The sequence below is a fragment of the Miniopterus schreibersii genome (genome assembly GCF_964146895.1).
Source record: "Miniopterus schreibersii genome assembly, chromosome: 6".
NCBI lineage: Eukaryota > Metazoa > Chordata > Mammalia > Chiroptera > Miniopteridae > Miniopterus > Miniopterus schreibersii.
The window spans coordinates 1,470,345-1,488,324 of NC_138107.1; the positions used below are offsets into that span (position 1 = coordinate 1,470,345).

The 17,980-nt window shown below is 41.3% G+C and overlaps 1 protein-coding gene across 2 annotated transcripts; it reads left to right on the forward strand.

The window, feature by feature from the left end:
- Positions 1–2,043: 2,043 nt before the first annotated feature.
- LOC308558399 (epididymal secretory glutathione peroxidase-like) lies at positions 2,044–13,734 on the forward strand (the record flags this gene model as incomplete). Of its 2 annotated transcripts, XM_081140067.1 has the most annotated exons (5): positions 2,044–2,130; positions 5,937–6,090; positions 11,555–11,672; positions 12,388–12,487; positions 13,528–13,734. In XM_081140067.1, the coding sequence occupies 5 exons, from the start codon at positions 2,044–2,046 to the stop codon at positions 13,732–13,734; spliced, it is 666 nt and encodes a 221-aa protein (XP_080996193.1). The 2 variants fall into 2 exon arrangements, with proteins under 2 accessions (XP_080996193.1, XP_080996194.1); XM_081140068.1 differs by lacking the exons at positions 11,555–11,672; positions 13,528–13,734 and having other exon boundaries at positions 12,388–12,449.
- Positions 13,735–17,980: the final 4,246 nt, after the last annotated feature.

A 17,980-nucleotide genomic window follows, 5' to 3' on the forward strand; every position in this document is an offset into this window, starting at 1 on the left:
AGATGAATGAATAAAGAAAAGTGGTGCATATATACAATGTAATATGACTCAGCCACTAAAAGAGTGAAATCTTGCCATTTCCAGCAAAATGGGTGGCCCTAGCGGGTATATGCTAAGTGAAATAAGTCAGCCAGAGAAAGACAAATACTATATATGATTTTACTATAATTTACTATAAATTTACTATAATTTACTATAAATTTACTATATACTATATATAATTTTACTTAGATGTTGAATCTAAAAAACAAAATAGCCCCGGTCAGACTGGCTCAGTGGTTAGAGGGTCAGTCCGCCCAGTCAGTCTCGGATTCAATTCCCAGTCAAGGGCATGTACCTAGGTTAGGGGTTCACTCCCCGCCCCCAGTCAGGGCTCGTGCAGCAGGCAACCGCTCGATGTGTCTCACAGCGATGCCTCTCTCTCTCTTCCTCCCACTCTCTCTCTCCCCTCCCTCTCTCCCACTTCTCTGAGAAGCAATGGAAAAAATATCCTCAGGTGAGGATAAATAAATCAGTCAAACAAAATAAATGAACAAACAAAACAGCAACAAATTCATAGATTCAGAAAACATTTTCATGGTTGTCAGATGGGAGGGTTTCAGGGAGATGAGTGAAAAGGGTGACAGGATTAAAGAAATGCAAGTTGGCAGTTACCAAACGGGCACAAGGATGCAGCACAGCACACGAGATGTGATCAATAGTATTGTAAAAACCCGTATGGTACCAGGTGGTACCCGATCATCCGTGCGATCGCTTTGTAACTGTCTCATGACTATGTTGTGTACCTAAAACTAATATAATATTGTAGGTCAACTGTAATTTAAAATTAAAAATTATTTTTAAAAAAACAACGAAAAAGAGCTAATTATTAGTTCTTTTTATGTAGCTCTGATGAGGGATATATGGTTTTCAAGAGTGCAAACAATATGAATAGTAAACACAGTGCGCCTGTGTGGAAGGAGGGAGGAACACAGAGTTTGGTAATCAAAGGGATGAGTAATAAACAAAGCAAGAGAGGGGCCTTGCAAGGACAAATGATCCTGAAATCAGGAGTATGATTAGCTCAAACCTTAGCAGACTGAGGGGGATTAACTATGTTAATGATCTTATGTGAGACGCCCAGCAATTCCTAGGGCTCAAGGTCTGCATCATCAAAGCACCTATTTTAACTGAGACTGTGGAGCAATGGTTGGAAACTGCTGCTGAATGGGTGGTTGTAAAAATGGTTGCTGTTGAGAGACAAAGCATTTTTTAAAATTTCTTTCAAGAGATTAAGAGCACTTTTTAAAAGCACTGCATTCAGAATGGCAGATTCTCCTCCAAAAAGTGAGCAGGTGTTGGTAGCCCCTCTCCCCCACCCTTCCTTTTCACCTTGCCAAGTTGATAAATGCAAAGTACACTTTTCTTATGTATCCCTCTTTGATCATTGGTGAGAAGAGAACATTGAATCCTGCTACAGATGCCATTTGGTTTACAGTCTGGTGCCCATTTTTCTGTCAGGCTGATTGTTTTTTCATACTTATTTACAAGCACTTGAAAGCATATGTATAAAGAACATCTCAGTGTGCTTCCTTCACATATATTGTAAATATTTTCCCACTCAGTGCCAGTTTTCTTCCAATTCTTTTAAAGAAATCCTATGTGGTGCATCCTTTGACTTTTTAAAGCTCAAATAATATTAAAAATAGTTCTTGTCACCCTTTTTGCAGTGACTTTACTGCAAAGTCTAGGAGGCTGTGTCCGCATTGAGAAAAAGAAATAACCTTCGAGGGCCATGGTGTGCTTGCGATCACCTTCTCGCAGTGCTGCCACGATTTAGGAGTCCCAGGTCCTCATTGCACTGCTGCACACTGAGTGCTCATGGGGGTGTGTGGGTAAGGATGTGGTTTAAATTCTACGGCCTCGTGCCCCACTCACACCCCAGAAATACCCACCGCCCTGCTATTGGCCTGTGTGGGCTTGGGCTAGTCTCTGCCAAGATATAAAGGCCGCTGAGGTGCGTGAGGACCTCAGGCTTGCGGGCTCTGTTCTGCAGCACTCGTCATGGCTGCACAGCTGCGGGCATCCTGTCTCATCCCCCTCCTCCTAGCTGGCTTTGTGCAGACGCACCCCAAGCTGGAGAAGATGAAGGTGAGTGACTTCCAGAGAAAGCAGGGAAGGTTCTGATGTGAAATTGCTCTGCTTTATAAGTTATCTGTATTGTTGAATTCCCATATTTATTGTTGAAAGTGTGTCCCCTTCCCAGTGCTGTTGTCTGTCCGTGAGTTATGCTTATGTGCACGTAGTTCTTTGGCTAGAAGTCACTCTTTTGTCTTGCTCCCCAAGATCCCACTCTTTAGTCCTCTCGTACGACTCCAACCTCTGCTTTCTTCTGTTTTGCAGTTTCCTCTAAACATTTCTTCTCTTCTTTTTTCTTCTCTTTGAATCTCTTCAAATCTATAAATGGGTGTTCCTTGAATTAAATATGGGTAGGAAGTGGTCCTTTCTCTTCTCCTTCTCCAGGTAGAGGCCACCTGGATAGCCCTCCAGCCCTATCAGTACCTGCCTCAGAGCTGGGTCTGAGGCCTGGGAGAGCCATGGACATCAGAGTGGGTGGGGACAAGGGTTTGGAAGAGAGGTTGTGTTGAGTCACCTCACACGGAGCTAAGCAGGAAAACCACAAAGAGGAGGAAAAAAATAATGTGGGAGCTTTTAGGGATGGATAGTCAGTCATCATGATGCCGAACACATGGGTCCGAGGCCACCTGTCACTATTTGAGCGAAATTAAACAGAGACAAGGTTGAATCATATATGAGCATTTATCCCAATAATGCTGGCGGTATGGAGAGAGCAGCAGGTCACCCTGGAAATTCTGCTCTGGTCCTCACAGAGCCCCCAACCTGAGCCAGCTGGCAGATTATATACCGCATTGTATGCGGGAAACGTATTTATACGTTTTACGTTGACTGGTAGTAGAGCGCACGATAAAAGCTACCCGCAAACAATGTGATACCAGTGAGTGAGAAGACAAGTCATGCAGCTGAGAGCTGCGAGTGTTACAGGGAAAGGGGGAGGGACAGCCCAGCCATCAGGAGCTCAAAGTCCTATTCCTGAGGCTGAGGCAAACTCCGGAGGGGGTCAGGGTCCAGGCACGCCAGCCATGTCTGCTTTTAAAATGTATTTCTTTTTACAGTCCTGTTTTTATTCTTGCAACACATCCTCCAGTTTCCCAGGGTCTGTGAGAAAACCTCTTTATTTATAGTTAGTAAGCTGAATAATCATTAAACAACTGTGGCTCTATCCTTATTATGTGCCCTTCCCCTATCAATCAAAGAAACATAAAACACATGGAAAGAATAATAGGAGACCTGAAACAACTGGGTTTAGAATCAGGAGCCTCAGATTCTAGCCACAATTTTATTTCCAATTCCTGGCACAGTTGCCTTGTTGACTAAACATGTGCATGGCAGCCCTGTCCAGTGCAGCTCAGTAGGTTGGAGCATTGTCCTATATACTGAAAGGTTTCAGGTTCGATTCCCATTCAGGGCACATACATAGGTTGTGGGTTCCATCCCCGGTTGGGTCGTGTACAGAGAGCAACTAATTGATGTTCTCTCACATAGATGTTTCTCTTTCTCCCTCTCCCTCCCCCTGTCTCTAAAAGCAATAAGCATATCCTCGGGCGAGGATTAATAAACAATAATAAATGTTATATTGCCAAAAATGCTAAGCATCATCTGAGCCTTCAGTGAGTTGTAATCTTTAAAAATATACCAAAAACGTGTGCATGTCAGTGATAAGGGTGGTTGAGGGAAGGATAGCGATGAATTACATGTGAATTAGATAACTTGGAGTAAAAGGGAATCATGAAGCTAGGGACACACAGTGGTCACCACTCTCAGCCTTGGACAGTCCCTTCACCTCTTTTAGCCTCTGCAAGCTTCCTCATTATAGACTTGTGGGTAAGAGTATCCGCCTTATGGGAGTATGAGCAATAATTGTTGTTCATATATCATGTTATATAAACGGCAGCTTTAGTAAGATCTTCCTCCCTCTCTGACATTGACTAGAGAACCTCCTGGGTAACTTTCTGTTTTTGAGAATTGATACATTTTTGTGTTACCCAGTGCTGCCTAATTGGGTGTGGAGGCCCTGGGCTGTAGAAATTGCTTAATAAAAGCTGATTCTGGATGTACTTGAGACACATACAGATTTAAATAAATCTGCAACCACCATGGAGTTCAGGAGTGATCTGGACTAAAAGGGTCTTCAAGTCTAAAGCTTCTCTAAGTCCCCACATCCTAGTAGCCAACACGCTTTTTAGTAATTTTCATTGCAGTAGCAAAGGGGGAAAAGGCAAATTCTTGAAAATGTTTAGCTTGGAACCACGCATCATGGAAACAGAAATGGATGTTTTCATATAATATCTTCTTTATACATGTCTCGGTTTTGCTAGTGCATGTATGTGTGATTGCATTTAGGGGAAAATGCAAAAGCTTTCATAGAGAAAGCACCTTCCCCCCAAGAGTAGAGACTGAGTAGCTACAAACTGGTGTGCTAATGATAGAACCGGTGGGTTATAAGGTTGAAAAAGGTACGTTTTGTTTTGTGTTGCATCACTCCTTCTTCAGATGTGGGGGGGAGATGGTGTTTGGCTAACATCTTTTCTAGTCCATTGCATTTCCAGGGAGTCTAATTTATTCTTAATTTAAGTCTGGACCTTCCTTATCAGATATGTCTTTTTATCCTTTCTTTGATCAGTTAACCTCTGCCTTTTTCTCACCACATGGTTTGGTAACTTCCTTTTCATACTTCCTATTTTAAACTCCCTATATCCCATGAGCAATTTGTAGCAACTCCCCTCAGTACATTTTGGGTACTGCATGGACCCTGCATGGATAGAGGTGGGGGAATATGATGAAATCACCTTGTAGAGGAATTTAACCTAAGAATAGGCAAATAGAACTTATTTCTTTTATGTAGAACTCTGATCAAATATGTCCAGGTGATTTGGGAAGAAACAGGACAAATGGAGCTGATGATGAAGGCAAGTATTAGATACCAAGAGCACAGTGGGGTGAGGAGCTGAGTGTGTAATAAGAGGGATACTGCTGGCTAGACAGATCTTAGTGAACTGCTTACCGATGGATTTCTTACCTCTTCATCTGCTTTCTAGGGAGCTACAAAAAGTTGGATTTTTTATAGTATTGGCTTGTAAGATCATCATACGAATAAGAGAGTGATATGAGAGAGAAAATTAATCAAGGTAGAGATGATATTAGATTCTAGAATGTTAAACCTGGAAGGCCCCTTGAGGATCTAATAATAATCTGGATGAATGTCTTCATTTTACCATTGGGTAAACTGAGGGTCAAGAATGAGAACTCTCAGGTTCACAAAGGAATTTAACAATAGAACTGACTTCTGATTCCACAAATCAAAGAGCCAGAGCTCTTTGCACTCCACCATGCTAATGGGTGCAGTGAGAAGTCAGAAGGCTTAGGGAAAGTTAAAGTAACTAGGCTGTTGTGAAGTACTTAAGCAATTAAAAACCTTTCCTACATTGAGAGGATCCAGGTGGGATCTCCAGCTCAAAGCCAAGAAGTAGCCTTATTCTCACAGAAACGTGAGGGCTGGTGTACTTCTCTCTTTGGCCCACTTAGTCCCAGGTCCTCCCTCCCCAGCTCATGACTCTCTGCTCTTTTTCATTCATCCAGGCATTTCCTGGTATCCAGCTTCTTCCAGGATAACAGGAAGAGAGATTTGACTGTTTTTTGCTCAAAAAACCATTGGCTTTCAAGTCATAGGAACTTTCAGTCTTGTCATTAATATCTATGCAACTCTTGTCTGTGTCAGGAGCTCCAGCCAATGCATATGTTCTTCATTGAGTGCACTGAAAGAGTGAACAGACGTTAGAAACTTTTGTTATTAATGTTATCTTTTTTAAATCTTCCAGATGGATTGCTACAAAGATGTAAAAGGCACCATCTATGAATATGATGCCCTCAGTCTTGATGGAAAGGAACGCATTTCGTTCAAGCAGTATGCGGGAAAGCATGTCCTTTTTGTCAATGTGGCCACCTACTGTGGTCTAACAGTTCAATATCCTGGTAAGAATTTATATCTAAATCCCCTGGGGGCTAAATTTTCAGTATATTCTAGGTCATAATTAGAATTATGTTTTAATTCTAATTATGCATCAAAATGAATACTTACAATCAAGTGACTTCATTCCCTAATGTCAGGTGTCAGCAAATGCTGGCCCATAGGCGAAATCTGGCCAACTGCCTGCCTTTGTAGACAAAGATTTATTGGAACACAGCCATGCCCATTCATTTACATATGCATATATACATACGTGGTTGATTTTATGCAACAAGGCAGTGTTGAGTAGTGGTATGAGTAGTGGTGACAGAGAGCATCTGGCTTGTAAATTCTGAAGTAATTACTATCTAACTTGTCCAGAGAACGTTTGCTGATTCCTTCTCTATGTCCTGCCTACGCTTTGCTCCTGAGATCTCAAGGAGACACAATATATATGTGAGAACTAGGAGCCTCTCCAAAAATTCAAATCTTTGGATAAATATTTTTGAGACTTTTTCAAGATTTTACAGGTAACTTAAAAGACAAGGAAAAGGGGGGAAGGCACTTTTTAAATTTTGTATTTATTTATTTTGTTGTTGAGAGTATTACAGATGTCACCCATTTTCACCCCTTAGCCTCTCTCCACCCAGCTCCTGCCCCACCTCAGGCCTTCACTTGTCTGTTGTCTATGTCCATGGACTATGCACATATGTGTATAAGTTCTTTGGTTAATCTCTTCCTGCCCTCCCTCCCACCTTCCCTGAGAACTGTCAGTCTGTTCTATGCTTCCATGTCTATGGTCCTATTTTGTTAGTCAGTTTATTTTGTTCATTAGATTCAACATAAAAGTGAGATCATGTGATATATGTCTTTCTCTGACTGGCTTATTTCGCTTAGCATAATATTCTCCAGGTCCATCCATGCTGTCTCGAAGGGTAAGAGATCTTTCTTTTTTACAGCTGCATAGTATTCCACTGTGTAAATATCCCACAGCTTTTTTATCCACTCATCTACTGATGGCTGTTTCCAGATCTTACCTGTTTTAAATAATGCTGCTATGAACATAAGGGTGCATATGTTCTTTCTGATTAGTGTTTTAGGATTCTTAGGATTATATTTCTAGAAGTGGGATCACTGGGTCAAATGGCAGTTCCATTTTTAGTTTTTTGAAGAAACTCCATAGTGGCTGCACGAGTCTGCATTCTCACCAGCAGTGTACTTAGTTTCCCTTTTCTCCACACCCTCACCAGAACTTGGTGTTTCTTGATTTGTTGATGGCAGCCATTCTGACAGGTGTGAGGTAATACCTCATTGTGGTTTTAACTTGCATCCCTCTGATGACTAGTGACATTGAGCATTTTTCCACATATCTTTTGGTCATCAATATGTCCTCTTTGGAGAAGGGTCTATTCAGGTCCTTAGCCCATTTTCTAATTGGAAACCTACAGCCAACATCAGACTCAATAGGCAAAAACTAAAACCATTTCCCCTAAGATCAGGAATAAGACAGGGGTGTCCACTTTCACCACTCTTATTCAGCATAGCCACAGCAATCAGACAAGAAGAAAACATAAAAGGTATCTAAATTAGAAAGGAGAAAGTAAAACTATCATTATTTGCAGATGACATGATATTGTATATAAAAAAACCCTAAAGACTCCACCAAAAAACTACTAGATTTAATAAATGAATTTGGCAAAGTAACAGGATACAAAATTAACATCTGAAAACCGATGGCATTTTTATACACCAATAGTGAACTCAGAAAGAGAAACTAAAAAACAAACAAAAACAAAAAAAACCAATCTCATTTACCATTGCAACTAAAAAAATAAGATACTTAGGAATAAACTTAACCAGGAGGTAAAGGACCTGTACTCAGAAAACTACAGGACATTGCAAAAGGAGATAGAGGAAGATATAAACGAGTGGAAGAACATACCATATTCATGGATTGGAAGAATTACCATCATTAAAATGTCCATACTACCCAAAGCAATTTATAGATTCAAAGCAATATCTATTAAAATACCAACAGCATATTCACAGATCTAGAACAAATATTCCAAACATTTCTATGGAACCAAAAAAGACCCTGAATAGCCGCCATTTTGAGAAAGAAGAACAAAGTTGGAGGAATCACAATACCAGATATTACAAAGCCATTGTAATCAAAATAACCTGGTATTGGCACAAGAACAGACATACAGATCAATGGAACAGAACAGATAACCCAGAAATTGACCCACACCTTTACGCACAATTAATATTTGACAAAGGAGGCAAAGCATGCAATGGAGTAAAGACAGTCTCTTTAATAAATAGTGTTGAGAAAATTGGGCAGGTGCATGCAAAATATGAAACTAGATCAGCAACTTACACTATACACAAAAATAAACTGAAGATGGATAAAAGGCTTAAATGTAAGTTGTGAAACCATAAAAATCTTAAAAGAAAACATAGGCAGTAAAATATCGGACGTCTCACATAGCAGAACTTTCAGAGATACATCACCTAGGCAAGGGAAGCAAAGGAATAAATAAACAAATGTGTCTACCTCAAAGTAAAGAGCTTCTGCACAGCAAAAGAAACCATCCTCAAAATACAAAGGAACCCCACAGTAAGGGAAAACATACTCGACAATGATACATGTGATAAGGGGCTAATTTACAAAATATATAAAGAACTCATACAACTCAACAAAAGGGATAAAGGTACTTTATACTTAAAATTGCATTTGACTGGAGTGAAGCCGGTAAAGGAGGAGGCGATAATAGAGGCAAACATTCCCTCTCCAACCTTGACACCTCCTCTAGATGTGGCTTTCTCTCTGTGTGCACTGTGCAGGGAAGTATTTTCTCTCTCTCATACTTGAGGCCATGCGGTTTAAAAGTCTGTAAAGAATGAAAATGGACAATATCAGAAACAGATGCATTTCTTTTATTTGAACTAATCAGAACTTCACTTATTGTTTCTAATTATGTCTTGAATGGGTAATATATTCAAAAGTTTCACAATTCAAAAGGAATGAAAATATTTAAAATAAAAAGTTGTTCCACTTCTTCCCCTCACTCCAGACAAACAATATTATCATGTTTACATAGTACAGGGTGGGGCAAATGTAGGCTTACAGTTGTTCGTATGGAAAATGCTACAATGATTAGTAAATAATAATAAAAGAATGGCCCGGCCGGGTGTGGCTCAGCAGTTGAGTGTCGACCTAGGATCCAGGTGATCGGGGTTTGATTCCCGGTCAGGGCACATGCCTGGGTTGCGGGCTCAATCAATGACTCTCTCATCATTGATGTTTCTATCTCTCTCTCCCTCTCCTTTCCTCTCTCTGAAATCAATAAAGATATATTTTTAAAAATAATAATAATAGAAGAATGAACTCTGTGTTTTGTGTACTCTCGATTGTAAACCTACTTTTGCCTCACCCTGTTTTTAGAATGATTCTCTTTTCTGCTTTCCCTCCAGCTGATAACATAATATAAATACTGCTTGTCATGTTGCTTTTTAAAATTAATAAGGTGCTTTGGAGTTCAAGCCATTTCCTCATTTTTTTAAAGACTGAATAATAAATAATATTCTATCAAACCAGAGTTTATTTTACCAGTTTAAGAGCATGGTAAAACCAGTTTATTCAGTTTCCACCCTACACAACAGGTGAGAAGACTGAGGAATGTTTGCTTGTGGACTGGAGGACCAGCTTTATGATTTACTGTCTCTTTTTCCTGGAAGATGAGATTATCTACAGTGACAGAAGACAAGAAAGAAGGGTATGGGGAAAGGTACTGAAGAACCATGTGGAAACAGGAAAGCAATCTTGTATAAGAATAAAAATAAATAAAAACACTAAGAGGAGGTACCAGTTGGTTGAGCTGAATCTGAGTGGGCCTGGCTAGTGTTTACCAGAGGACTGAAGGCATGTAGCCCAGAAAGGGTTAACAAAGAGGATGATTATAAAAGTCTGAGCAGACAAGCTGGCAAACTTCCTGGCAGTGGGAGAAGGCAGTTGGATTTTGTGTTTTGGCATATCAATGAGGATTTTCAGTAGAATGCATGTTTAACATCTGAAGATGATTAAAGCTCAACTTGGAACTTCTCTGGTTCTCTTTGCCCCTGTCAGGTTTATCCACACTCCACCCAGGGTGAGCCAGCCTGCACACAGGAGAGAAGCCCATTGTCACTGTCCATGCCTTTTCCTTTAAAAAAAATATTCAATCTACCAATTAACCAACCAAAAGACAAAAGCTGATGAGCAGTGATGTTTAAACCTAGCTTTGTTTAAAAATTACATGGTGAGCTTTTTAAAAAATTGTAGCAAAGGGCCCTAGCAAGATGGAGCAGTAGTTAGAGCCATCGTTTCATACACCAAGAGTTGTGGGTTTGATTCTGGTCAGGGCACATACCTAGGTTGCAGTTTGATCCGAGGCTCAGCACATATGGGAGGCAACCAATCGATGTTTCTCTCCATCCTCTCTCTCTCCCTCTCCCTTGCTCTCTCTAAAATAAATAAGCACATCCTCAGGCAAGGATTAAAAAAGCGTGGCAAGGAAAGACATAACAAAATTTAGCATCTTAACCCTTTTTAAGTGTTCCGTTCAATAGTATTAAGACATTCACATTGTTGTAAAACAAATTTCCAGAACTTTTTATCTTGCAAAACTGAAACTCTATACCCATTAAACAGACCTGCTCTTCCTCCTTCCCCTCAGGTCTAGAAACCACCATTCTAATCATGTTTCTGTAAATTTAACTACTTTATATACCTCATGTAAGTGAAATCATACAATATTTGTCTTTTTATAATTAGTTTATTTTACTTAACCAACTATCTTCAAGGTTCATCCATGTTGTAGCGTGTGACAGAATTTCCCTCCTTTTTGAGGCTGAATAATATTCCATTGTATGAATATGCCAACATTTGTTTATTCATCCATCCATCAGTTTGGGTTGCTTCCACCTCTTGACTCTTATGAATAGTGCTGCTATGGACATGAGTGTACAAATATCTCTTTGAGACTCTGCTTTCAATTATTTGTACACATTCCTAAAAGTGGGATTGCTGGATCACTGTCAGTTCCATTTTTTAATTTGTTTGAGGAACTTCCATTCTATTTTCCTTAGCAGTTGTATGATTTTACCTGGTGAACTTTTGAGTAATAAAGATGCCTAGGAGCCATCTTAGAGGAGTAACACCAGAGAACTCTGGATTGGGGCCTAGGCATCCTTATTTTTAAGGGCAGCTGATTCTGATGTGTTGTACATTTGGCAAATACTGTACTTCAATAAAGGGCTTCAAATGCATGTCTGAAGATTCCTTATCTGACTTCAGCCTTGCCGCTAATAGCCTTTCTAATCTAGGGAATTTTTTCTTCCTTGGGCCTGGGTTTCTGTCTCTGTAAAATGGAATCTTTCTCTACACAAGGCAGTCTCTAGCCAGCTGACATATTGTCCCATCTCTGTGTTGTCCCATCTATATCACAGAACTGAACACACTTCAGGAGGAGCTGAAGCCCTTTGGCTTGGTTGTATTGGGCTTTCCCTGCAATCAATTTGGAAAGCAAGAACCAGGAGAGAACTCAGAGATCCTTCCCGGACTAAAGTAAGTACCTGCTCAAAACCATTAGGAGGCCTCTGTCCGCCTTTCCTCGGTCTCCAGGGGCCTGTGTGGGACCTACTGTATACTGCTGGACTAGTAGGCACAGCAGCGTCTGCAAACGGACTTTATTTATTTATTTTTGTTAAAACTCACCCAAGGATATTTTTCCATTGCTTTTCAGAAAGAGAGGGAGGGAGGGAGGAAGGGAAGGAGGGAGGGAGAGAAATGTGATAGAAACACATTGACTGGTTGCCTCCTGCATGTACCCCAACCAAGGGTGAACCTGCAACCTAGGTATGTGCCCTTGACTGGGAATTGAATCCACAACCTTTTGTTGATCGGGCCAACACTCTAACCACTTAGACGCACCTGCCAGGGCTGCAAACTTACTTTAACTTTGACCTACCCTGGTGTAAATCAGGCTGTATCCAGAGACCTTCTTCCCTCCCTGGGCAGTGCGACCTGGAAGGACTGTGAAGGGGCAGGAGCATTGAAATAGCTGGTACAGAGACAATGTAGGGCAAGGGGCAGATTGTCTAACAGAGAAAAGTCAAATGAGTCAGGAAGGCCAAAGTAAAAAAATGGCTCTCTTTTCCTTCCCAGCTCTGTTCCTATATGGCCACCCCTTTCTTCCCTTCCCCATGACCTCAAAGTCTGGTGTTCCATCATAACTTTCTTATGTCCTGGAGCTTCCTGGTACCATTATGGCTCATTACAGGTATGTCCGTCCAGGGGGAGGATATGTACCCAGTTTCCAGCTCTTTGAGAAAGGCGATGTGAATGGCGAAAAAGAGCAGAAGGTCTTCACCTTTCTGAAGGTAAGTGAACTACTGACACAAGCCTCTTCTTTCCTGATGTGTCCAACATAGAGTTGGTGTGGTAGAAATGGACCCAAGGGCTTGCACCCAGAGATGGGAGTGGGCTCTGAACGAAATCTCCAGATCAGCATAGGGAGTGGGGTTTAATCTGCTAGTATCTATGGAGCTCTAGCTTTGTGTGGTGGAGAGAGTTGTTAAAAATTGTAGCTTTTACAGGGACCACCCTCTTTTGCTCATTGACAGTCATTCATTCATTCATTCATTCATGGCACATTTATTGAGTGCCTGCTGTCTATAAGGCGGTTTACTAAGTACTAAGAATCTAAAGATGAGTAAGGCACAGTCCCTGCCCCTTGGTAAGCTCATTCTAGAGAGGGAGACATAGAAATCACCTGGTGAAGCATACTTCAGTGTCTTTTATGAAACAACTTTTAGATACAGAGAATGTGAGAGCTGAAAGGCTCCCTAAAGATCACCAGAGTCCATCATTCCTAAGTGCTGGGCTGTGGGCCAAAGCCCAGTCCTCAGTAAACCAAAGAAACCAGAACAGTATAGAGTTTTATAAAGTCAAGTGACTTATAGGGCTGTCCTGTAATTTATTCTTAAAATAATCTTTTTTATTAAATCAAATGATGACGTGATGATTGTTTTTTAATTTCTCATTTGATAAAACAAAATGCTCAAAACTCTGTGTTGGCCCCAAAAGATATTTTTGAAGTGCCAAAGACCTGAGAAACCACATTCTAATCCAAGCTACTAGCAGAAAAAGAATCCAAAAGCCTGAGAGTATCTTACCCATAGCAGTGTGATTTTGTGATGAGGTCGTGGAGAAAAACATAAAGAAGGGACACACTTGCTAAAACATCTAAAACATTCTTGGTAGTAGGTATTATGGCAATTCACAGAATTTATTAAGGGTCACAGGGAATTAAAATGCCTAGGTGTAGGAGGAGCGTGCATTGCCTGTGCATGAAAATAGCCTGGACCATCCAGAAGTAGAAATGATGTTGTCATTTCTCTTTTCCATCTCTCTGCTTCAGCAATCCTGTCCTCACCCTTCTGAGCTTTTGGGCTCTTTCAAACATATCTCCTGGGAGCCCATAAAGGTCCAGGACATTCGCTGGAATTTTGAAAAGTTCCTGGTGGGGCCTGATGGAGTCCCTGTCATGCGCTGGTTCCATCGGGCTCCAGTCAGTGACGTCAAGTCAGATATCCGGACGTACCTGAAGCAGTTCAAGATCGAGTAGGAAGGCCAGGCTGGGCAGGAGCTACCCTGCTTCTCACCAGAGGGCCTTTTCAAAACAGCCACCTTTTTACTACACTCTTTTTTTAAATGGTCTCCCCTTGACTAAATTGCCTCTTACTGTTAAAGTTCTCACTCTCTACTAAGTAGCTTTACATTTGGAAGACTACTGCTCTTTCTCCTTGCAAAAGTATGTGGGTGAAAAACAAAGGAATGAAAACCTTATATCCTCAGGTCTGTTACAAACTTAAAAATTCATACCCATCAAAAGAAAACCATTATTCCACAAGAAAGGTTAGTCAGCCACGATATCCTGGAGAAGCTTGTTTAGACATTCTGACTCCCTCTTCTCTCCCACCCTGAAGGTGCAGAAATAGCTATGAGCCATACAGTCTAGTTCCACGCCTCACTTTCCCTCTCCTGGTAAATCATGTATTGTCAATTCCCAACTCTCTTTGGATCAATCTTCTTTCCTGATACTCCTCTCCCCAACTGACCTGTCATTGTCCTGTAGGAGCCCTAAGAGTGAGAGCAGGAGATCCCGCCAAGTGAAGGGAAGGGCATTTCCATGATAGTGAGACCCAGGGCATCCCTGTAATTTGGACCCTACAAAAAATCCTTCTTGTCTGACCATTCAGCTCATTCAGGCTGTGACTCCTGGGCAGGCATACTGGCTCCTCAGCTGCAGAACCAACCCTGCCACTGTCTCCAATAAAATGTTTTCTGCTGCATCTAAGATTGCTACGTTGGTTTTTTAAATCCCATCTTACCCTTCTCCTCTTTCTCACTCTATCACAAATGTCATATTGCTCAAATGACCCGAACCCCTTGCACAGGAAGATTTGTCCTCCCAGGTCCTTGGAAGACAGCCACCTGGTGGCTCTCAATGGCCATCCCTCCTTAGGAACTGCCTGAGGTAAAAATCAGGTCCCCTTTCCAGCAGACTGTATCCAATTGCCCAACAGTGAGGGCTATAAAAGCCAGTAATTAACTTCTTGACCTAGGACAACTCTGAAGGGCCCATCCCAGCTGCAGAGACCAAAAGGGGTAGGTTGATGCCGTTTTTGTACTTACCTTGCAGTCCAATTTTTCCTTCTGACAAAGTCAGCTTCTCTTCTTTGCCCCTCAGGTAAGACCCCAGTAAACTTTCTGAATGAAAAATCTCTATCTCAGAGTCCTTCCAGGGAACCTGATGGAAGATGCTAACATGAGATTTTTGAAGCTGGCTTACCCACCATCTGGTTGACGAGGGAGTGGGTGGAGCACAGGCAGTCACTGTCACAAAGCAGCTTCTACCAAGCCTGGGCTCGGTGGTACATGGTGCTGGTGTGAGCTTCGTAAGAGATGTGTCCAATCCGTCGCTCCCTTTTGAACTTGCAGGGCCCAGAGAGTAGTAAAGGGTGCTCTCTGGGTGACACTCCAACTCAAACCTCAACACGTGCAGGCGCACGGTCACTTAGGTGCTAGGCACTCACCAGCTGCACCCTATTACTGTCCGGGCTCTGATTTGGAAAGATGTAAGTGAATATGCTTTCACAGATGCAGACTTTTAAAATATCTCTATTAAGGTATTAAAGAGCATTAACACACTGTCTGGTGTGCAGCTTCCACAAAAGGGAGCAGAAGCAGGGATCAAGGGATCCCTAGAGTTAGCCAATCTGGAGCCATTTTACCACAATACGGAGATGCCCCTGAGGCTGAGGGTTGAAGTCATCTTATATTGATTTTCCGCTTAGATTCCCATGGTTTCTCTGAATTCAGACTGTTACTTCAAAGCATTTGAATGAAAGAAATCGCATTGGTTCCACAAAAGCAGGAAGCTAAAATGGCAGCATGCAGCACAGAAGTGTCTGCCACTGCAGGACGGGCTAGGTTTCTACTTAGGAGTGCGTATCCCGTGAGAACCTAGCCCGTGCTCATAGCCTCCTGATTCCTTTGGACTTTCTATCTCAGCTGTTCTGTCCTGCACCTCCACTCTCCACGCCCATTTCCACCCAGTCAGTTGCTATTTTTTAACCTAATAATGTTAAAATACATTGCTACCCTAAATATTCAGAGAGCTAATATTTCCTTTAGAAAAATCACTGTTTTAAATGTATAGGTGCAACACAGTCTAAAGGAAATACAGAAAAACAATAAGGTAATTACTTGAAATTTTTCTTAAGTCACGCTCAGAGAAAGGCATTGTTTATATTTGTTGTTTTTTATGTAACACTTTTTTCTGTGAACATTTGCCATAGAATTTTTGGAGGAGGCATCTCTGGAATTACACATACACACCTGCATACTATATATTATCTATATAGTTTTATATTTGTTCTATTTTTATTTAACTAAATAACATTATTTTCCATGATAATGGTGCTAAAAGAAGCTCTTTGCTATAGGGTTGGAACTAGACTAAAAACAGTACATAGGACTCATCATTCCATATTACTACATATTTTTAAGAGACAATGTTCAGTCCACTTACTGATATACCACAATTTACTCAATGCTTCTGGACATCTCTTTGAGCTGTCTCTTGAGAAAGAGGCCAGTTGGCATTTCATTCTAGAGTTTAAAGACCTCAGCTCCAGAACAGGGGTTGTTTTTGCAATTCTGGGTATTCTCTTCTTAGGAACAGCCCAGCCTAAGCTAAAGAGCTAGCTTTGAAGAGGAACTGTTGTGATTTACATCTTACTCAGAGCTTACTTGTGATTTGTCTTAAACTTCTCTGCTCAAGTTCATGCATAACAAATATCATCCCACTGTTTTTGGTGGCTGTCTTCTTCCAACATTTTGGCAACTAGTGTTTGAAAATTGCCAAGACAGCTCATAGTATTCAATTCAGTAAGAAAGTGACTCTCAGAGTCTCAGACCCAGAGTTCAGGTAAACGTAACAATTAGTGAAAAATAATCCCATGTCTAATTTGTTAACTCTGTGAGATGTGGACGATCTTGGTTTTTATAAGTATTTCGGTTGAAAATGTCCTGTCCTCAGACTTGCTCCCTTTATCAGTCTCTTCACTCCTCTGGGCTTCCTCTGAGATCTTATAACTCTTAATATCCAAGACACAGCAGCTCAGTCTCAAGAAACAAACTGACCCAAGAGAGCCTCCAAATTAAGTGGAAACCTGTGTGCAGGCCATGTAATCTCACCCTCTGTATCTTAAACATTTTCAGAGACATCCTGGAGACATACACAGTACTCTCCAGCTCTGCAGAAGTTGTATAATTGCCCCTGTGCGAATGCTCAAGTACTATCAGTTCCTTTCTAGCTGCTGCTACATTTTGGAGTGTCACATTCTCCTTGGCCCTACCCTGAGCCACTCACCATGTAAATGTTGGTTCAAAATGCTGCTGGCAGATAAGCATAGGTGAACACTTGGTAAAAAAGTGATAATAGGTAATTCACCAACGTGTACCATCGGTATATCAATAGGGGCTGCTCACAGTGTTGATTTTAGTGTTAAATAAAGTAATAAATCATTGATTGACTATTGGTCACAAATCCCTCCTATATCTATATGCATATTTCTTTGCCATGTGGTTCTGCAGCAGCTTCCATCAAGAGGCAGAGTCTATTTCCCTCCCCCTTTATGTGGACTGACCTTGTGATTTACATTGACCAATAGAACGCTGTGAAGTGGTTTTCTGAAAGTAATGTGGGAATTCCAAGATTAGGCCTCAGAAAGCCTTGCAACTCTCTTTCTCGCCCTCAGACCATGATGTGAAGAAATCCCACCTAACTTGTAGAGGGAGGGAGAGTCTCATGGAGAGAGAGTCTCTGCCACCCCTGCCATTTCAACTGACACCCAGACATGTGAGTGGGAACACTTTGGACCACCCAGTACTAGCCAAGCTGCCAGAAACTGCATTCACATGAGTAACCACTAGCCAAAGAATTGCCCAACCGAACACAGCCCAAATTGTTGACTTGTAGAATCACAAACAACATGAATAATTATTGTTTTTAACCACTAAATTTGGGTAAGATTTGTTACAAAGATATGATGACCGAGAAAAGCATTTAGCACAGAATAAGAGCCTAAAATAAGTTAGAAGGATTATTTTGAGGATCTTCTCATTGTCATAGCTTTGGGTCTTTGGGGGCCCTGGGCTATTTAAATTTACCCTACTGTCTCCTTGGGTCCTTGCACCAAGCTCAGAGTTCCTACTGTGAAAGACCCAGAGTTTCAGATCTCCAGAATGAATAGAGGTATAAACGATTAGGTATCATCCACATACCTTGCCTGCTTTTGCAAACG